Source organism: Gossypium raimondii, chromosome 12 (genome assembly GCF_025698545.1).
Source record: "Gossypium raimondii isolate GPD5lz chromosome 12, ASM2569854v1, whole genome shotgun sequence".
NCBI classification, from domain to species: Eukaryota; Viridiplantae; Streptophyta; class Magnoliopsida; order Malvales; family Malvaceae; genus Gossypium; species Gossypium raimondii.
The window spans coordinates 6,764,617-6,787,736 of NC_068576.1; the positions used below are offsets into that span (position 1 = coordinate 6,764,617).

Genomic DNA, 23,120 nt, shown 5'->3' on the forward strand with positions numbered 1-23,120 from the left:
TTAATATCATTTCAATGTACTTTTATTCACTTTAATTATGCCTATATAAATATTCAAATATAATCTGTACTAAAATAAAGAAAGAAGAACATGAGAGTTTTACCTTAAGAAACTACAATATGTTTTTTTTAATATTTCACATTTAGAGATGATTTTTCAAAAATAACTTATTTTATTTTTTATATATATAATTGCTAATAGTAATAATATTAATTTAGTTTGTCTCATGGTTAACTCAAGAATTAATGTTAAAAATAAAATAAAGAAGACTCACCGATATTTTTCGTCTCAAGCCCTTTATAACTTTCCTTTAATCGGATAACAATTGTTACGCATATTTAAAGACTTCATTGAGACTCTGTCTCCAGTAAGGAATTCTTGCCAAGATTCCACCAACCTTCATGCACCGCCTAGTGTCACGGGCCAAAGTGCAAAGCCCGTGACCATGCCGCAAGAAGTGCCCCATGGAGGTCTATCGATTAGATGGGGGACATTTAGCCCACAAGAATCGGCCGATTCAGGAGAGCTACTAAAGAAGCCTATCAGTTGAAGCTGGTTGGCCCAATGATGAAGACATGGCAACTTAGGCAATTTTGGTAACTAATTTTAGAAGATAGAATAGAATCATATCTTGTAAGATTAGATTAGATTTGATATGGTAAATCTTGTAAATCCCTAAAATCAAGGGATATAGTGAATCTCGTCCGTCGATGTACATGTATCTTGACCGTCGGTTTTGGGGGAGCTCAACTATAAATAGAGAGCCTCCCCCTCATTTGTAAAGGATCCATTGTAGCTTGAATTCTTAAGAGTAATAGAATTCTTGAGCATTTACTCAAACACTTTGTGTGCTTTCTTTCTTTAGCTTCATTGTTCTCTTGTGGCTTTTTTGGCACAATCGCTTCGCTTATACAAATTGGCGCCTTGGAGGAGTTCTAAAAGAATCCTCTCTTTTGGGAGTTAAGGCTGACTTGGGTGAGTTTGGACGAACGGATCGCCTAAGGCCGCACGGATTGCGAGACGAAAGGTCTAGCCGCGTGACACTAGGACTCAGAGCCAAGTTTGAACCAAGTTATATTCGAGTGGTTCAAAGGCACTGTTGGGATGTCGAAAGAAGTCGTCGGTCAGAATGAACCAATGGAGACCCGTGAGAGGGCTAGAAAAGCCAGTCGCTCGAGGGAAATGCTGACAGCTTTGGAAAATCGAGTGGTCAATCTCAAAAAATCCGTCAGGAACGTGAAAGAGACGCTTGAATTGGTCGAGGGACGCACGGATGGGTTTGACTCCATGGAGGAGCAACTCAGAGATTTTGTGTTGGATTCTCTCGGTGCAAATAGGGAAAAGATAACGGAATTACTCGAGTCCACTGAGGTAAAGCTGGCAGAGAGGGATGAAGCTCTCGAGGATATGGTGCTAGCCATGCAGAAAGAAATGGAGGAGCTCAAAGGGGAGCTCGCGATTTACAAAGCCGCTTTGAGTAATGGGATGTTATCTTCAAGGCCGAAGCAACATGCAATGGATGTTCCCAAACCGGAGAAGTTTAAGGGTGCACGATCGCGAGGATGTGGACAACTTCTTGTGGGAAATGGAGCAATACTTCTAGCGATGGGCATCGAGGATGATGCCATTAAGGTAAACTCTTGCTTCAATTTACTTTCTTGATGTTGCTCTCTTGTGGTGGCGGCGTAGGTCCACGGATGAGAAGCGTGGAGGAACGGCTATTGGAACTTGGGAGGAATTCCAAGGAGAGTTAAAGAAGCAGTTTTACCCTCAATATGCCGAGAAGGAGGCTCGAGCTAAGTTGCGTCGTCTCACGCAACAATGCACTGTTCGGGAGTATGTGCGGGTATTTAGCGAGTTGATGCTTCAAATCTCTGACTTGAGCGAGAAAGAAGCATTCTATTGGTTCGAGGATGGGTTAAAGCCGTGGGCAAAGCAGGAGTTGCGAAGGCAAGGAATCACCAAACTTACTGTAGTCATGGACGAAGCAGAGTCCTTTGTTGAGCTTGATCCGGCGGGAGACAAACTTGAGGCATCTAAGCCCAATGGAAGGGGCAATTGTGAGAGAAACCATGAAGAAGATGAAAAGGGACATAGCGATGGGGGCAACAGTACTGATAGCACAAGTGGCAATGGAAAACCACGAGATGCGAAGCGGAGATTAGACAACCCAAGGGACAAGAGGAAGAAGATGAAATGCTTCATTTGTCAAGGACCACACATGGCGCGTAAATGTCCAAATAAAGTGATGATTTCGGCAAAGGAGGATGAGCCGAATGAGGAGGCGAAGCCTACCGAGGGAAACACATCGAAAGTCAATTCGATGGTGCTCATTCCTGGGAAGAGGAATAAAAACGGGTTGATGTTTGTGGACATCAACATTGCGGGTCAGAAGCGGAGTGCTCTTATTGATACGGGAGCATCGGACTTGTTCATGTCGGAAAAGGCTGCGAAGAAGCTTGGTCTGTCGATTAGGAAATCAAATAAGAAGATCAAGGTAGCAACTTCTGAGAAAGCCCCAACTGTGGGAGTAGTTCGTGATGTGGAACTACAAATCGGCGAATGGAAGAGCAAGGAAGAATTCGAGGTAATCCAATTAGATGATTACGATTTTGTGCTTGGCTTAAACTTCCTTGTCAAGATTCAGGCAGCTCTGCAACTAGGGGCCTATCAAATCCATATTGCCACCGGTCCATCAACAAAGAGTATTGTGTCGGTGCATCGGGATGTGAAAGTTGGGACTAAGGTGTTATCGTCAATCCAACTAGTCGAAGATGTTTCGTATGGGAGAAACATTGATTCGTCAAAAAGGAATGCTACGAAAGCCCCTTTCGGAAGTGTTAGTGGCGCAAGGGACCGATATGAAGCCTGCGGGATCGACTGTGGAACCGACACCTTTGGGAAAGATGGGTTGTGCATCGGGCTCCAAGGGAAAAGGAGTAATGCAAGGACAGTCGAGACGAGTAAATGCTACGAGTAAGGTACATTGTAAACACTCTGATAGTGTTTTGAATTCTGACTTGTTGGCTTGGCAAGGTCGTAGGGGCCCTTTCAAAGTTCATAAGCAAGGAGGCCAAGGCGTAGGCGTCTGAAGCCGAGGTATAGAATCGAGGGATTCCAACGAAACAAGTCAAAATTGGGGCAAGTTATAGCGGAGACTTCTTGCCGACAAAATGTACCAACGAGTGGAGCGGTTCAAGATAAGAGGGACGGAAGTCGAGGCATAAGTTCGAAGGAAGGGACAACTGATCGCAAGGCGAGTCGAGGAAGAAGCCGAGGCAACGAGAGAGTTTCACAGATGAATCAAGTCGGTGTCATCTAGAAAAGCATAGCGAGGCGTTGCGAGATTGGGTGGGGAGAATGTCACGGGCCAAAGTGCAAAGCCCGTGACCATGCCGCAAGAAGTGCCCCATGGAGGTCTATCGATTAGATGGGGACATTTAGCCCACAAGCGGCCCGATTAGAGAGCTACTAAAGAAGCCTATCAGTTGAAGCTGGTTGGCCCAATGATGAAGACATGGCAACTTAGGCAATTTTGGTAACTAATCTTAGAAGATAGAATAGAATCATATCTTGTAAGATTAGATTAGATTTGATATGGTAAATCTTGTAAATCCCTAAAATCAAGGGATATAGTGAATCTCGTCCGTCGATGTACATGTATCTTGACCGTCAATTTTGGGGGAGCTCAACTATAAATAGAGAGCCTCCCCCTCATTTGTAAAGGATCCATTGTAGCTTGAATTCTTAAGAGTAATAGAATTCTTGAGCATTTACTCAAACACTTTGTGTGCTTTCTTTCTTTAGCTTTCTGTTGTTCTCTTGTGGCTTCTTTTGGCACAATCGCTTTCGCTATACAAATTGGTGCCTTGGAGGAGTTCTAAAAGAATCCTCTCTTTTGGGAGTTAAGGCTGACTTGGGCGAGTTTGGACGAACGGATCGCCTAAGGCCGCACGGATTGCGAGACGAAAGGTCTAGCCGCGTGACACTAGGACCAAGTCTACTCCAAGCCCAACCACCCCAACAAAATTGTCCTCATTACTCCATTATCGTGCCCTATAATTCATTACATAAGTCACATAGCCAACTTAACAAGGCACCGATGTTGAATGAAAAGTTCACCAATCAAATGAGGACATGTGGTACATAAATGTTCCCTTTAAATATTCCTGCAAACCTCATAAAAAAAGAGAACTCTTTCTCTTATCTCTTGTCTCACTTGAGTTCCATAGAATCTTTTGTCCTCCAATTTGATCACTTATGGTTCTTGATCTACTGGATGAACCGCTTCTAATCTCATCGCTATCAACAAATTTCAATTTAAAATAATTGGAAGAGTGGAGTTTATTTAAAACAACTATCCCATAAAACAAAGGAAGAACATCATAAACACTAGACAAAATTACAGTTTAAGCCAATAGAATTTATGTTATTTAATTACATTAAAAACACTACAACTTTCTTTTATCTACCCATAAATATCATCACACGCAAAAGATATAATGTATAAAAACTCCTTTAACCAAAGTGTTTGGGTTCCATAGACTATATAGTATTTATTATATGTTTTATCTTCACCTGCAAGTCATGTGTTTTGAACTAGTTGCTAAAACAACTTGACGAATTTAGAAATGCCAAAAAAATGTTCCAGAATCCATAAGCATCAATAGGTCATTTAAAATATCTGACATATACTACTATAAGGAACCAATCATCATCAAAGTCAAAACTAAATAGGTTAAACTATGCAGTAAGTCTTTGTATTTTGATAAATTTTAAGATTTAGGCCTTGTACTTAAAAAGCTAGAAATTAAGTTGTTCGATTATTTTGATTTAAAATTTTCAGTCCAATCATTAAAACCACAACTATTTCCAGTCAAAAAGTTTCAATTTGACGTGTTGATTAAGTTGTCCGTCATATGATTGATGAAAAATAAATATGTTAAATTAGATTAGGATTTTTAAATTGAAAAATATGAAGATTGGATTTTTTTACTAAGCACAGAAACTAACCTCGAATCCTATAAAAGTACAAGGAGTAAAAGCATATTTTAAGCAATGAAATATGATAAATTAGGGACTTGGGTGGTTGGGTTTTGACTTATATATGTATACAGATTTAAAAAGTAAATAGCGTGTGGAAGATTGAGTAGGAAGACAGACAAAGTATTAAGGACAGGAACTTATATGATATAATATCATAATTTAAAGCAAAGTTGGTTTTAAGTAACTAACAAATATTATAAAATAAAAGGCATAGTTTGGGGGAAGTAAGGCGCATGGAAATTGATCTTCTATTTCAACTAACTGCTTACTGATTCAAAGTTTGATATACCATTTGGTAAACAATTATTAATGTCGTTTTTTGATTGGCTTGTTAGGTATGCTGAGACTGCTATAAAAACCGCTCTAATTGCGGCCCTTGAAAGGTTAACCTACGGTACGTACCGTTTGGAAACATGAAGGTAAGTCGCAAAACGTGCAGCATGCAGTAGCAATCATGATATATATTTGTAATAAAGTTGATTTAATGGTTAATTTGTTGTGCAGCAAAAGATAGTTATTAAGATACAAATGAGGGGAGGACCCAAAGGGTGTCTTTTGGGTTGCATCTGGAGGAAGCGTGGTGATGAGGGAGAGGGGTTTCAGACCAAAGTAATGAAGAAAGTAGCTGAAACGCATGGTTCTTTTTCTGATATTAAACTTTCTATTATTTTTAAACTATGCATGTTCGTTTGTTGATGTTAATGTGCATGCATGTGTGTATCAATAGGCGTGATATCAGTGGGTATAGAAGGAGATGACAAAGATAAATTAGTGGTGACTGGAGATGGAATTGATTCAGCTAAGCTGATCCAGTGTTTGAGAAAGATTGGTGAGGCCAATCTACAGAGTTTGGAGGCAATAAAAGAAAAAGACGACAAAGATAAACCAATTGAATGTACTTCAGCCTACTGCTACCCACCTGAGTATCCATATCCATTGTATATATGTTACTAACTCACCATGTTTGATTATAGTTTATCATCTTCCCAAACACTATCATTTTCCCCTTTTCTTTGCTTCCCTACATATGTCACAAGCAATATACAAATTTATTATTTTATTAAAAATATGAATAGACAAAAATATACTTATATTAAATTTTATTAGACTTATAATCATTTCTAAATTAAGTTGATATATTCAAAATAATACCATAAGGTACAAATAATTAAAATTGATATTTTTAGATAGGAATCTAATATTCTTATGCATGACAACAATCAATTCCATCTATGGTTAAACTCTACTATGGATTTTGACCATTTTATATAACTAAAAACGATATAAAAGTAATTTAATAATTTTAAATTATATTAAAATCCTATTACACTAGTATGCGTGTGGAAATTAAATATTTAAAATATAGATGTTTATTTAAAAGTAGCATACAATAATTAATGAAATGTATGGTTTTAAACTAATTAATCATAATAACACATGAAATATTTACGATATTAAAATTAAAAAATTAGATTAAATTACGAGACAAGCGAAATTTAAACACATAGATACAATAAATACTACTAAATGCACTACATTTGTTTATCATGGTTTTGTTATCAATTATGAGTTATTAACATATACAAATTATAGAGATAATAAATTATATATATTAAAACAAAAATAAAAAAATTTATTTAGTGCATGTTCAAATCCTACAATTTGCATATTTTAATTAGTTTTTATTAAAATGAAAAGACTAAAATATCTAATCGAATAATATATATTTTAATTACGAAAAAATATTTCCGTAATTTTTGATTGAATTGATGACCCGATTGAATGTTACACCAACTCAATCAGGGACTTTGGTAAATATTATAGATATTAAAGATTAAAAACAAAATAAAAATAAAAAGTTCCTAGGTAAATTGAAAAATACAAATCCACTCCTTGTAAACCGGCCACTATTTTCTCAACATGATTTTTTACTAATTTTCTCTTTTGAAATATAATATACATTATAAAAAAAATTAACACATAAAATTCAACATTGTTTTTTTATTACTATTTTTACTCTTTTAAAACATAATATACATTGTAAAAAAATATTAACACATAAAATAAAGACAACTTTATTTTTTTTTCTTTAGGAACAATTCCATTCTTGATTGGAACAATTTTACAAAAAAAAGTTTGAAAAATAAATTAATTTCCTTTAAATTTATATGAAACAAATTTTCTAAAATAAAAATATTATTTAGTTCATATTTTTAAGGCTTAATATATAATTTGGCATACAAATTTGACATTTTTTCTAATGTAGCACTTGTGTTATTTTTGGGGTTTAATTTTTCAAATACATCGATAGATCGATTTAATTTGATTATCAAAAGGATACATAATATCTAAAGAATATCACTTTCTATGTAATCAAATCATTTAATAAGAACGAAATTTATTTTGATTATCTGTTTATACTTATAGATAGAGCACAATCGACTCTAATACTAATTGTTGGAAAAGCAGTGCGGAAAAGCGTAATGGAAAATAAATTTAGGAAACAACTGGATATAGCCAAGTTGATTGGATATTTCTTGTATACTTACCTTATGTATGAAATAATGGAAAGTTAATTTCTTGTTATACGAACTTACTAAGTTTTAATTTCTTGTTATACGAACTTACTAAGTTTTAAAGCTTACTTTATTTTATTTCCCTATTTTATAGTAATCTCGAAAGCTCGTTAAGGTTGGAAGTTGGTCAGAGCCACATCACACTATCCATTGGACTTTTTGGTATATATAGCAAACTAATTTTGGTTATAATGACATGTATAGGCTAAATTTGGCAAATTATGTGATATAAATGTTTTGGTTATAACTAGCCATTGGAATGACTTGTGATGGATACATCTTGATGTATATATATATGTGTGTGTGTGTGTGTGTGTGTGCTCTTATTATGTATGTTGTGTGTTTGAAATGGTTGAATGATGAGTATCTAATAAGTATGTTGAAGATTGATTTGAGATAGCATATTGGTAAAATATGCATATAAGTATATTTGGTTAATTTGATAAATTTGGATACTTGAATATATGCGGTAATATGTCATGTCTAAGACATGATTTTGGCTTGTATTGATTACTTTGTTATTTCTTGTTAATGTTTTATAATGTTGGTTTAGGTTGATGCCAAGTTTGGGTGAAAAATGTGGCATTGGAAATAGCCTATTTTCGTCCACACAGGCAGAGACACGGGCGTGTGTCTCAGCCGTGTGTGACACACAGCCTAGCACATGGACGTTTGGTTCGGCCGTGTGTCACCTGCATCTTTAAAATTTCATAATAGAATGCTAAAAATATCCACATGGCCTAGCACATGGGCGTGTGGCTTGGCAGTGTGACCCCTGCACCTTAAATTATGCACGTTAGTATGCTCACACAGCCTAGCACACAGGTGTGTGGCTTGGCCGTGTAGTCCAAGTCAGAGAGCACCCTAATTTGGACACAGGCTGTGACACGACCGTGTGCCCCCATTTCGAATGTCCACACGGCTTGAGACACAAGCGTGTCTCTTAACCGTGTGAGACACACGGCCTGGCCACACAGGCATGTGTCCTCTGTACCTAGGCAAAATTTTGATATTTCTTGAAAATTTTTCTGAGTACCCGGTTTAGTTCCAACTTGATTTTAATGTGTATTTTGGGACTCGAGGGTTCATATAAGGGACAGTATGCTTGATTTTTATTAGTTTCTAATATGAATATTAAATGAGATGAAATACATGTAATTGATTTGTAAATCTTGGTAATGCTTCGTAACCCTATTTTTGCGATGGATATGAGTTAGGGGTGTTACAACCTCGTCACATAACAGAAAAGCGGAAAATTTAAAATCATAATCATGATGTCTTCCATTCATTAACCATCCTATTCTAATGCAAGGAAATATAGTCCAAATCTGACTAGACTAGTTCCTTCCCAATTAATTCCAAACCGGCCACACTATGATTCAATAATTAAGTATAATGCTCATTTTAACCTAGAAATTTACAATTTAGCTGAGATAGAATGTCAAAGGATCAAATTAGAAAATTTAAAATAAACCAGGGTCTTTGATTCAATTATGACCAAGTTCTGGTTAAAAATTCTAGTGCGACACCAGTGCTCAGATTTTTAATTTCGTGCACAAGTAATAAATAGTTTGTGAGTTCGTGATCAAGCAAAATCATTAAAGAGTCTCTGCAATCCTTATTTCATGAAAAGAATTTACACTTAGATTAGCCTTGACATGTACTTAGGATTTGTTAATTGGTCGATTTGGGTACTTTAATCTTTATTTTGAAACTTATTTGATTATTTTATATTTTTTGTGAAATGATTCATTATTTGTGTCATAAATATTTAAATTTTACGTGTTAATTTGTAATGATTGAGTGATTGATTGAGCGGGTCGCTCCAGCGATCACAATGATGCTCTGAATCCGATTAGACTTTTAGGTTGGATTTTAGAGTGTTACAAGCACAATATCATGTTATGAAAACTTATTTAGATTTATGAAAGTTATTCACATTTTATTAATAACTTATGTAATTTATTCAATTACAATTATGAAATTTAACTATTATGATGCCAATCATTTAATATTATCACATGCAATATTTTTTATTCATAAGTTTACTTTAATAAGGATTTGTATTCTAAGAAAATGCTATGTAGACTTAACTAGGTAAAATTACTTTGGAGGTCATATATTAGAAGTCAGATTGCATTTTAACCTTTTTACTTAAAAAATAGATAAACTGGTCCCTGTATGTAGGGGTGAGCATTCGATCGAATCGAATCGAATCGAATCGAATCGAAAATTTTCGAGTTAATCGAGTTTTCGAATCTCATTTTATCATCCTAACTTTATTTGAAGTTTTCTCGAATCGAGTCGAGTGAGATGGAATTCGAATCGAATCGAATCGAATATATTTGTTCGAGTTAAATTTTAAAAAATAATTTTGGGTCCTTGTAACCATTGTCACCCATCGTAATAAAATTTGTCCACCTTAATCAAATTTTTTATTAACTTTCATCACTTCATAATTTATTTATTAATTTTTATATATTGGTTAGCTTTTTTGCTTGCTTAGTTGTTTCAATTATCTCGATTCTTGTCACTATGTATTTTAGAATTAAAAATATATTAAATGTAAAAATATGATTTTTTAATAAAATTTATTTTAAAAATAAAATGTGAAATTGATACCAATATAAAATTTTAACACGAATATTTTATGGCATAATTAATAATTCAATTTTAATATAAATATTCAATATGACTAAACAATTCAATAATATAAATAATATAAAATGTGAAATTTAATTTAATAATATAAATAGTAGATATAAATAAAATTATTACTATTTATGTTTAGTGATTTTTTGGATAATTTTGATTTTTATTTGAGAGTGAAGGGTGAGAAGTAAAAGTTTAGGGAAAAATAAAAGTTTTGGAGAATAAAAGTTTGAGGAAAGTAAATAGGGAATAAAATTTTGGAGGAAAATATTAAAAAAATTGGAGGGAAGGGTTTGGGATAGATGGGAGGTGGGATGGGAAGGAATAAAAGTTTTAGGGAAAAGTGGGAGGAGTAAAATTTTGGGGAAAATAAAAGGTTTTGAGGGTTTTGGGAGTAAAATTTTGAGAAAAATAAATGGGAGAGTAAAATTTTGGTGGGAAATGGATTTTGGGTAGATTGGGGGGTTGGGAGGGGAGGGGAGTAAAAGTTTTGGGGGGAAAGTGGGAAGGAGTAAAAGTTTTGAGGGAAAAGTAAAAAAGTTTGGGAGTTTGGGGTAAAAATGTAAAATATTATAGTTTGATATTCGAATTATTCGAATTATTCGAGTTATTCGAATTTAAAAACTCAACTCGATTCGTTTAACTCGAAATTCGAATTTTTTTTCGATTTTTTCGAGTCGAATCGAGTTTTGCTCACCCTTACCTGTATGTTAGAGCAAATTGGTCTTTCTGTCAGAAATTACATTATTTCTATTGTTAAGTGGTTGAAGGAGCAACTAGACGGTGACATTTGACGTGCCATGTGTACCTTATGTTAATATGATATTTGTTATGTCAATAAATATTTAATTTTTTTAAATCATCAAAATAAATATTTTTTAATAATTATTTAAAAAACCACATCCTGGATAAATGGTTGTTTAGGTTCAAACAAACTTGGACAAATAGTTGTTTAAGTTCCTTCCAAATGTGGTTTTCAAAATAATTGTAAAAAATAGAGAAAGTGATTAAAAATTATAAGAAATTATTTAAAATCTATTAAAAACTTGGACAAACAGTTGTCTAGGTTCATCCCAAAGCTTTGACAACTAGTTGTCTAGATTCATTTGGATGGGTTTCATAAATAATTATTAAAAATAATATAAATTATACAAAATTATGGAAAATTATTTAAATCTTATTAATAATTATAAGAAATTATAAAATATTAATTTTAAAAAAATTAATAGTAAAAAATTATTATGAAAGGTTACTATTGTATATATATTTTGCTACATTAAGTTGTTTGTTTGTTAAATATGAAAACTGTAATGGAGGTGCTTAACTATAATGGCCACTACGACATGACATTGCAAAAAACTGTGCAAACAAAAGAAAATAAAATCAAGGATTTGTTTATGCAATTTGGTTACCCTGCATTTGCAGAGCCTAGCTCATTAAGTAATTCAACTATTTTTAATCACAAATACAACAAGTGATTCACATTCTATCGTTCCCCAAGTATAGAAATTTCACTTTTGTACATAAAGACTATAACACTCACGTTCAAAATCTCTTACTGAGAACTTGAGCTATAAACACTCAACAATATTTACAATAGTTTGCATTCTATCACAAAAACAACAAATGATTGTTGTATCCTCCATAATAGAAAAACTTCCTCCATCTTGGAAAGACTTTAAAAGAAGTCTAAAACATAAGAAAGAGAAAATATCTCTTGAGGCTTTGGCAAATCATCTTCGTATTGAAGAAGAATATCGAAAGCAAGATTAGAACCTAAATTCTGAAAATGCCAAAGTGCATGTTACGGAGGAAGTACAAACTACTAAACCATTCAAGAGAAAGTTCAAACAGACTGATAGAACACCTAAGTTCAAAAAGAAACAAAAGGGCTCATGCTATCATTGTGGTAAATCGGGACATTTCAAGAATGAATGTCGATTTTTAAAGAAGAATTCATCTTCTAAAGCTGATAATAACGAAAATATGGCACAAGATTAGTGGATTGATACTGGAGAAACCAAACATTTGTGCAAAGACAAAAGCATGTTCACAAAGTTCACACAATATGAAAATGACAATTTCTTGTACATGGGAAATTCTTCCACAACAACAATCAAAGGCAAAGGGTCTATTGAACTACAATTCACTTCTGAAAAGGTTTTAACCTTAAATGATGTATATTATGTACCAGAAGTTAGGAAGAATTTAGTGTCTGGAAATTTGTTGAATAAGTTTGGTTTCAAACTTTTTTTTAGGCAGATAAGTTTATTTTGTCTAAGGGAGGAATTTTTTTAAGGAAAGGGTATATGCATGAGAGTATGTTCAAACTCAACATTATTAATAAGTATAAAATACTATTTACGCTTATATGGTTGAATCTTTTGTTTATGGCATTATAGATTAGGTAATTTGAATTATAGAAAATTGAATGACATGTATAAGTTAGATTTAATTCTGTTTTAATAATAATATTGAAAATGCAATACATGTATGTTGACTAAAATTACAAGAAACCCTTTCCTTAAGGTTAAAAGGAAAACAAAATTGCTTGATTTGATACATAGTGATTTATGTGACATGCATAATACTCCTACATTAGGTGGAAAGAAATATTTTGTTGCTTTTATTGATGATTGTTTTAGATATTGTTATCTATATTTATTGCATTCAAAAGATGAAGAGTTTGATAAATTTAAAGTTTATAAATCTGAAGTTAAACTTCAGTGTGAATCATTTAGCAAGTGCTTAAGATTGGATAGAGGTGGAGAATACTATAATCCAAGTTATTTTGAATCCACTGGAATTTTCCATCAAGTTTTAGCCCCTTACACGCCACAACAAAATGGTGTAGCTGAAAGGAAAAATAGAGTCTTGACTAAAATGGCAAATTCAATGTTATCATATTCAGGTCTTGGACAAGGTTTTTGGGGAGAAGTTGTTCTAACAGCTTGTCATATATTGAATAGAGTTCTTAATAAAGAAACTAAAATAACCCCCTATGAACAATGGAAAAAAAGGAAACCAAACCTTAATTATTTGATGTTTTGGGGTTGTATAGCTATTGTCAAAGTTTTAACACCTAAACGTAAAAAGTTAGGTGAAAGAGGAATTGAATGTATATTTATAGGATATGTACATAGTTCATGGTAATTGAACCAAATGATTCAAGTTCAATTAATTCTATTATTGAATCAATAGATGCTATTTTTATGAAAATAGGTTTAATCCTATATTAAGACAATTACAACCACAACTATTGATTCATTTTTCAAATGAGAATGAGATTCCATTGAAACAAATTGATAATAATGATGAATCTTGTCAAGAATTAAGAAGAAGTAAGAGGGTTATAAAGGTCAAATATTTTGGACTAGATTTCATTATGTTTCTTGTAGAAGGAAAGGGTGAAAGTATATGCAATAAGATACCTTATTGTTATAATGCGAAATCTGATCTTATTACATTTGAAAAGGCAATAAAATCTAAAAACTCTTCTTTTTGGAAAGAAGCAATAAATGATAAGATGGATTCAATAATATGAAATCAAACTTGGATCTTAGTTGATCTTCCATCGGGTTCCAAACCAATAGGTTGTAAATGGATCTTCAAAGAAAAAATAGAGGTCGATGGAACCATTGATAAATTTAAAGCAAGGTTGGTAGCCAAAGGTTTTACACAAAAACAAGGTATTGATTACTTTGATACCTATGCTCCAATAGCAAGAATTGCTACAATTAGACTCTTAATATCACTTACCTCTATATATAGTTTGGTTGTTCACCAAATGGATGTTAAAATTGCATTTTTAAATGGTGAATTAGAACAGGAAGTGTACATGGAACAACCGAAAGGATTTGTTATTATAAGACAAAAGCATAAGGTATGTAAGCTTGTTAAATCTTTATATGGACTTAAACAAGCACCAAAACAATGGCACCAAAAGTTTGACAAGGTTGTTTTAACTAATGGTTATAAAATAAATGAATCCGATAAGTGCATATATAGAAAATTTGATAATGGAAAAGGCGTCATAATTTGCTTATATGTAGATGACATGCTCATTTTTGGCACGGATTTGGAACAAATAGAAAACACAAAGAAATTCTTGTCAAACAACTTTGCTATAAAGGATATGGGTGTAGCAGATGTTATTCTTGGGGATTAAAATAACCCGAGATGAAAGCACTATAGCTTTATCACAATCACATTACATTGAAAAGGTGCTTAAAAAGTTTGATCTTTTCAACTGTATACCAACATCTACACTCATGGATCCTCAAATAAAATTAGTATCTAATGCTGGTAGGGAAATTGATCAATTGAAATATGCAAGTCTAATTGGTTGTCTTATGTACATAACTTGTACAAGACCAGATATTGCATATGCTATTGCAAAATTGAGTAGGTACACAAGTAACCCAAGTAGTTTGCATTGTTAAGCTTTGAATAGAGTACTTAGGTACTTAAAGAAAACTATTAACTATGGATTATGTTATAATGGATATCCTCTAGTTTTAGAAAGGGTATTTGGATGCTAGTTGGATTACAAGTTTGGAAGATCATGCACCTACTAGTGGATGGATCTTCTTTCTTGGTGGAGGAGCCATTTCTTGGGGTTCTAAGAAACAAACATGTATTACTGATTCCACCATGGCAGCATAATTTATTGTATTAGCCACTACATCTAAAGAAGCAGAATGGTTAAGAAATTTGCTTTATGATGTACTTTTATGGTCTAAGCCAATTTCACCTATTTCTATCCGTTGTGATAGTGAGGCTACTGTAGCAAAGGCATATAGCCAAGTATATAATGGAAAGTATAGACACATTGGATTAAGACATAGTTATGTTCGACAATTAATCTCTGATGGAGTGATCACTATTAATTATGTGAGGTCAAGGGAAAATTTGGCAGATCCTTTGACAAAAAGTCTTGCTAGAGATGCAGTAAAAAGGACCTCAAAAGGGATGAGACTCAAGCCCATTAATTAGAGTCACCCATGATGGAAACTCGACTCAACGCTTGGTATAACGCCAAGTTTTGAGTTCAATGAGACAAAGTACATCATTAGTATGTGACTATTAGCACTATAAATAAATCCATCCTAAGATTAAAGTGTTAGGTACTCCTAATGATAAGGGAAGGATGAGTAATGTACTCTTAATGGACCCATAACATAAATATGTTAGAGTGTTATAATTACAGGAACACTCTTGATGGGATCTACCTATGTGAGTGGAAGTGTGGCCGCTTCTAAGAGCTCAAAGGCTTCGCTCTGACAACACTCATGAAAAGAGGACACAGACACATGGTCATAATAGTGTCCCTAGATACTATGCATTGACTGATGTTGAAATCATTGTGTGAGATGTGTTCAGTTAATCAAATGGACTAGTTGGTTTAAAGCTTAGTCTACCATGCAATTTTGATTAACTTTAACATGTTTTCACTAAGTGAAGGTTCAATTGTAAGATACCTTCATTTATGCAAGTTGATTTCAAGAATATCAAAATCTAAAATATTTTGAAAATGGGGAGATTGTTGGAACATTTTCAAATATTTAGTGTTCAATAACTATAAATGAATGGGTGTAATTAATCAAAAGTTATATTATTTGATTTTTGAAAAGAATTATAACTATTTAAATAATATTATTTGAATAGTTATAATATTAAATGAATAATTATGTGTTTATTTTAAAGACATTATTATTTAGAAAGACACCTATTAAAAGATGCCTCTATGAAGAGACATGAAAATTTCTATAAATAGGAAAGAGATTTTATTTGGAAATCACACCAACAAATTCTAATATTCTTTCTTTCCTTCCTTCATTTTCTAATATTATTAGATTATTCTATAAGGTATTACTGCAGAAATCCTTTATAGAAATTAAGTTTCTTGTTATACATTGCTCAGTTGTAGTGGACTATTATCGTCAGTGCAAAACGCAAATAGTCATTGGCTTCATTGTATCCTCGAGGTTAATTTGCTTGGAACTTATTTGCACACTGAAGATAGGTGGGGGCGAATATAACCTTAAAGATAGTGACTTGATACACGCCTTGGAGCCTTGTCCTATTTCTTCTTTTTTTATTCGAGTTCTGTTCGTGTGTTCGAGATTTTCTTCACCGGAGATTTGTACTAACACATATCACTTGTTTAGTTTCTCATTCGAAGACCACTTAGACAGCCCCCATCTTGATTCATTCCGCTAGTCACTATTGGGTGACTAGCCACTTGGGCACCTCATCCTCCAAGCCACCTTCTTTTAGTGGGAACTTATTTACTTTCAAGATAGACCATCAAGGCGTAAAAACCTTGTACTATCTCAATAAGAAGAATGTTAGAATAATACCACACTTGACGAAAACCTATATAAAACGGCCTTGCCACCTGACCGATTGCATGACCACCATGTTCTGAATTTGTTGGTGACGTGGCATTATTGGGCACGAGACCTCCCTCTTTATAAATACCCCGTAAAAGGATGGAGGGATATTTTGCCTCCTCTGCATCCTTAAGCCTTTACCTCCACTCAGTCTCCCGTACTTCCTTATTGCTCCCTAACTTAGCTCTTTCTTTGGCAGTGACAATAGGTGAACAGTACGTGAGGCAAAGGCAGGCTGCTCGGTGGAGGAGCTTCTCTGGCAAAGGAGCTTGTAGAGGTGGTATAATAATATATTATTTAAATTTTAATTAAGAATTTTTTTAGTAAAATATAAAAAATTAAAAAGATTCATAAATTTAATACAAAAGTGAAATAAGTTTTATTAAATACTTTATAAAATTATTTTAAAAGAATTTTAAAATGATAAAATATTTAAAAGATATTATAATGAATCACTTTTAATTATTTTAGTTGCGAAACGAGATATCAAGGCTGAAGTATGATGTTAAAGAAGTTAGTTGTAGGTTCTAGTTAGGGGTGAGCATTCGATCGAATAGAATCGAATCGAATCGAAAATTTTCGAGTTAATCGAGTTTTCGAATCTCATTTTATCATCCTAATTTTATTTGAAGTTTTCTCGAATCGAGTCGAGTGAGATGGAATTCGAATCGAATCGAATCGAATATATTTGTTCGAGTTAAATTTTAAAAAATAATTTTGGGTCATTGTAACCATTATCACCCATCGTAATAAAATTTGTCCACCTTAATCAAAATTTTTATTAACTTTCTTCACTTCATAATTTATTTATTAATTTTTTACATATTGATTAGCTTCTTTGCTTGCTTAGTTGTTTCAATTATCTTGATTCTTGTCACTTGTGTATTTTAGAATTAAAAATATATTAAATGTAAAAATATGATTTTTAATAAAAGTTATTTTAAAAATAAAATGTGAAATTGATACCAATGTAAAATTTTAACATGAATATTTTATGGCATAATTAATAATTCAATTTTAATATAAATATTCAATATGACTAAACAATTTAATAATATAAATAATATAAAATTTGAAATTTAATTTAATAATATAAATAGTAGATATAAATAAAATTATTACTATTTATGTTTAGTGATTTTTTGGATAATTTTGATTTTTATTTGAGAGTAAAGGGTGAGAAGTAAAAGTTTAGGGAAAAATAAAAGTTTTGGAGAATAAAAGTTTGAGGAAAGTAAATAGTTTGGAGGAAAATATTAAAAAAATTGAAGGGGAGGGTTTGGGATAGATGGGAGGTGGGATGGGAAGGGAATAAAAGTTTTAGGGGAAAAGTGAGAGGAAGTAAAAATTTTGGGGGAAAATAAAATGTTTTGAGGGTTTTTTGGAGTAAAATTTTGAGAAAAAATAAATGGGAGAGTAAAATTTTGGTGGGAAATGGATTTTGGGTAGATTGGGGGGTTGGGAGAAGAGGGGAATAAAAGTTTTGGGGGGAAAGTAGGAAGGAGTAAAAGTTTTGAGGGAAAAGTAAAAAGGTATGGGAGTTTGGGCTAAAAATGTAAAATATTATAGTTTGATATTCGAATTATTCGAATTATTCGAGTTATTCGAATTCGAAAACTCAACTCGATTCGAACTCGAAATTCGAAAAAAAAATTCGAGTTGATTCGAATAACTCGATTAACTCGAATAACTCAATTCGTTTCACTCGAAATTCAATTTTTTTTCGATTTTTTCTAGTCGAATCGAGTTTTGCTCACCCCTAATTCTAGTGCTGCCTAAGAAAGCCCAACTTGATTCAGAAACTGGTGTGGTGAGCCAGCAAATTGACGCTGTTGACTTCGCTTTGGGACTTAAATATAGGTTTTTTTTTGTAGTATTAAAAAATATATCATATTATAATTATTATTCATAATAAATAGGAATATTAAGTTTCAAATATTTCCTTTCAAAAAAAAAAGTTTCAAATATTTGTTATATTAATTTATATTACTTATGCGATTATTATATTTGGATATGCTAATCCACGATTTAAATTTGTTTTTGCAAATAATGGATTAGAATGTTTATAAATATAAAAAATTGTAAAATAAACGGAATTCGGGCATTAAAAATTCATTTATTCATCAATAATATTATTCAATTTAAATTTGGATCCAAATAATAATACTTAAATTTAAAAGAATAATAATAAATTAATTTAGTAGTAAAAAAAAAAAAACTTTTAAACCATCTACGCAATGTAAGAGCGGATGGAAGTAGGGATTGACTTAATATAGTTGCAGCTGAGAAGGATCCAGGCTAAGGCTGATGTGGATATTTTAAAGAATAACCCAGTTATGAAATCAATACCGTGAAGTGAAGTTGGGTAAATTATGAAAAAAGAGGAGCTGCTGGCTGAAAGTGAATCCCAGCCTATTATTTATAGCACTTTCCACTATCATTCACATCACTTGGTAATTCTCTGTAACCAAATTTGTCCTCTGGGAGAACTTTGGAGGAGCTCCACCTCTCAGGGGAATAATGTTCACTACCTGCACCAATCATATTCTCCCTATTAACACCTCAATCTGGATATTAATTAGAATGCTTAACACAGCAATTTAGCTCATCAAACCTTCAGGTCACTGTATGTACTAGTGGCTGTAAACCGGACAGAGATGGGGAAGAACACTGATGAGTCTGCTGGAGGCACAACAAACTCCATTGACCCACTGCCAATAGTTCAGAACAAACTTCTTCTTATAAACCAATACCATATTTAAAAATCTCCAACACACCAAATTTAGTAGTGTTAAAAGATTGGACTGACCTGCGGTTAGAGTTATCAATGAGAACTATTGACCATTCTAAGATGGAATTCCTGGAGTCAAACCTACAACACAACCAAGTAAACATTAAAAAAAAAGAGAAACTGTTTCGAACTTTTAACATCGTATATTAACAACATTATGTTTTCTTATAATAAATATATCCACAAATTTGTTAGAAACATCTTATGTAGATATATCCATAATCTCAGAGGTTAAAACATCACAAATTTGCTTCCATCTAAAGTAACATTTTCAAATGATTTCTATTTACCTCCATTCACCATCAATCTGCCTGATACTTGGTGCCTCCCGAAGTGCTGGAAGAGGGATAGAAATCACAACATTTTGCAGATCAAACATGGCTGAAGCTTCATATTCAATGCTCACATAAGTTTCATTTCCAGAAACTGAAGGCCAACAGTTGACTACAACGCACAGAAAAAAAATCAAATCAACCATCAGAGCAAACAGCAGCGATTACATACCAACAATAAGCATCAGTAGATATGAAGCCCACTGGATAATGGCACCATTGACTCATCTGCACTTTGCATTCTCCATTTTAAAAGACCAACACCAGCTGCATCCCCAGCTGGACCAGTGGGGAAAGGCCTGTTAGGGTCCTTCAATCCCAAAATGTTCTCGTTGGAAAACAATTCCTTATTCATGTTAGGATGCGTCTTGAACAGAATGCCATGATTTCCCCCAGTTTCAATCTGAAAATAAAGTATGAAAACTGGTTAATTCAATTTGAAAAGATATTGTGACAAAGAATCAATCTGAAAATAAAGCATGAAAGAAAAACGGTATATTCTATGCTGGAAATGAATTAAGAGGAAGGTATATTGAACTTTAAGGACAACATGATTACTTGATGTGATTGACTGAAATATGGGGAGGATAAACACAATTCCAAAGGATTACCTGAACTTGGATAAGACCATCTTCCTGATTAAGAATTTGAAGTGACAAAGTCCCTTGAACATCAAAGTTGCTCATTCCACCATCTCTTTTCAGTGTGACATTAAGTTTCTCCTCAGCGGTCAATGTAATGGGATCAGTAAGTACAGCTGTGGCTGCTTTGGCCTGGCCTGCCTTTGGCTTCGCATCTTCAACTATCAGCTCACCTTCTGCTTTCAGGGATTCCAGGAACTGGTTTGTTTTTTGTGATTTACCAAGCTGCATGCCAGAACCTTTAGGAGGAGCAGTTGCAGATGAAGGTTGGCGGCCTAATAATGTGAACGTGTTGTCAGAAAATGTTTTCAAACACATTAGATATGAAACGTGTCTGAGAAACAAATAAAAATCCAAGGCATGTGGTGCCATACTAATATCACTAACCTTTAGACTTGGTCGGGAAGGAATCAACCTCATTGATTAATCCACCAAATCCAGAACCACTTCCAAAGCCACTTCCGCTGCTAGGAATGCTAATTTCACTTAAGCTAGTTTCAATTCTTCCAGAGCCCATTGACATGAACCCTCCCTTGTCACCTCTATTCTTATCAATCTGCACAATCCGCAGCAAGAATCAATAGTGTATAACAGAAGAGATTGATTAGTATAAGGGCCAAGAACATTTAAAAACACACCTTGCTCTTCTCTATCTCACTAGCTTTACGCTTCATGACATCCTTGGTTTCATTAATCTTGCTCTGCAATACCAGCTTGTGCAACTTCTCTTCATGACTCTCCATTTCACAGTATTGCTTAACCTGTGCAACAGTCACATTTTCCTTGTGCCCAAGACAGATGACTTCATCAAAAGCAAAGATCAGTTCGAAAGCAGTCTTGCCAATACCCTCCTCATCTAGAGAGACGGAATACTCAGGTACCTAGAGAAATATAAGGAATCAAGTAAATGCTCTCCGTTCGACATAGCTGAGACTAGGACATCACAAAGGCTAAAATTTAAAAGTGCGTCAAGTAACGGCACAACTTCATGAGATACAGATGTAATAAGGAATGAGAAGCTAAAGACATACAGGTAAGACGACTACATTAACAAGTCAACTTGCAACTACTCAAGGTAGATCAAAGAAATAAACAGAATCAAGCACCTTATCTTACATAATTTATTATGTTCAAAGCTTTAAATAGGATAGAAAAGAAATTGTCGAGAAGGTAAAGCATACCAGCTTAGAAAGCAGCCTTAAAGTCTCCAAATCTTCAAGAATGTTGCTCTGTTTGTTTGTTACAAGTACCAAATAAAGAGCTTCTATTGGTTGATAGACATACCGCACATTCTCAGTCTCAAAGTATGTGTGTTGCTTTCCAGTGCCCAACAACTTGGGAAATGCTGCAAGAAGGCCTTCAATTCTTATGCGAGTCATTTCCACGAACTGCCTGGAGACGAGCACTGAAATAAGAACCAAAAGAATGTGAGTGACGCCCCCAAGTTTCGCACTTCAACTATTTAATTATCACGACACAAGGAAAACCACTAGAACGATCAAGCATGAAACTCACCTTTTCCAGACTTGCTTAAAATAGAAGCAGCAAGTACAACCTAATTGACAAAAATTAAAGGTCAAATCAGGAGCAAAACAAAATATGAAAGATGAAATGAAATGGTGGAGAAAACTTGAATAAGCCACAGAAGAGAGGTTTCAATAACAATGACGATGGAAGTACAGATCCAGTTATTAGATGGCAATGAAGCAAAATAGAAGGATCATGTCAAAGTAGAAAACATAAGATGAACGTTCAGTGTTCATCTTCAATTACTCCAGAACCATTACACGGTTCCTTTGATTGACAATTCACAGAAGATGTATGATAAGGAATTCTTCAGTTATGCAGGGTTAATGGAAGAGTTGAGAATTGGGTACGTAAGCAGGAAGGGCAAGCATTGAGTTTCATTAAACAGCACTTTGCATGAAATGCTCCTATATATCATATATCGATGGAGATAAAGGAAATGGCATTTGTTTAAAAACATGGGAAAGACAACTGCGCAGGTGATTGATCTTGATGATTGGAACCTTAATTCTGCTATTTCAGAATAGGGCGCTGCTGATAGAAAGAATATTCTTCCATAGCTTTTGTATTTGATTGTTATATTATTGCATAATTCAGTTATCTTTGGATCAATGAAGTTTCAAGAATATATTCAAAGTTACAATTCTACCTAAAAAGAGCAATTGAAAATGAAAACAAGGGACAAGATATATACCATCTTGGCTTATGGAGAAGCAAGCTGTCCTGATAATATCAAATTGAAGCTTTTCTCAGAGAACCTAGTATACAATGAAAATTAAGCCAGGATAAAACAATTAACAACTGGAATCAAGTAAAAAAAAAAACAGAGCGGATTTAAAAAGAAATAAAACGTAACAGTAAATCTGAAAAAAGAAGAACCAGAATGTCAGTCACCAAAGAGATCGGCCTAACATCGGTACAGCTATATGCAAAAGGATGCAAACATAAATAATCAAATCGCGGTGTTTGGAAGGTAAGAAAGTGAGAGAATGGCAGGAAAGCAAAGCTAAGCGAATGCGAAGGGAATAAATTTCAAAGGGAACATAAAACAGAGGTGGAGATTTGATACCAGTAAAATTAACAATGGAGATGGTGGCGTTTATAGATCTTAGCTTTAGCGCCTAGATGTAGTTTCATGCTCAAACTCTGTGGAGCGCAAC

The 23,120-nt window shown here is 33.6% G+C and overlaps 2 protein-coding genes across 4 annotated transcripts; one reads left to right on the top strand and one right to left on the bottom strand.

Annotated features, from left to right (window-relative positions):
• The first annotated feature begins 5,449 nt into the window (after positions 1 to 5,449).
• On the top strand, positions 5,450 to 6,037 carry LOC105763060 (heavy metal-associated isoprenylated plant protein 47). The gene is made up of 3 exons (XM_012581109.2): positions 5,450 to 5,465; positions 5,551 to 5,683; positions 5,774 to 6,037. Exons 1-3 carry the CDS (start codon positions 5,460 to 5,462, stop codon positions 5,998 to 6,000), a joined length of 366 nt encoding a protein of 121 aa, XP_012436563.1. The 5' UTR covers positions 5,450 to 5,459; the 3' UTR covers positions 6,001 to 6,037.
• Positions 6,038 to 18,775: 12,738 nt separating this feature from the next.
• Positions 18,776 to 23,120, bottom strand: LOC105763063 (coatomer subunit delta). 3 transcript variants are annotated; one of them, XM_012581110.2, is made up of 12 exons: positions 23,030 to 23,120; positions 22,655 to 22,718; positions 21,949 to 21,988; positions 21,615 to 21,838; positions 21,072 to 21,314; positions 20,821 to 20,989; positions 20,404 to 20,708; positions 19,997 to 20,195; positions 19,751 to 19,904; positions 19,479 to 19,541; positions 19,284 to 19,380; positions 18,776 to 19,200 (listed from the first exon to the last, which is right to left on the bottom strand). In XM_012581110.2, the coding sequence occupies exons 2-12, from the start codon at positions 22,655 to 22,657 to the stop codon at positions 19,111 to 19,113; spliced, it is 1,587 nt and encodes a 528-aa protein (XP_012436564.1). In that variant the 5' UTR covers positions 22,658 to 22,718; positions 23,030 to 23,120; the 3' UTR covers positions 18,776 to 19,110. The 3 variants fall into 3 exon arrangements, with proteins under 3 accessions (XP_012436564.1, XP_052480916.1, XP_012436565.1); XM_052624956.1 differs by lacking the exon at positions 23,030 to 23,120 and adding an exon at positions 22,840 to 22,998; XM_012581111.2 differs by lacking the exon at positions 23,030 to 23,120 and adding an exon at positions 22,817 to 22,996.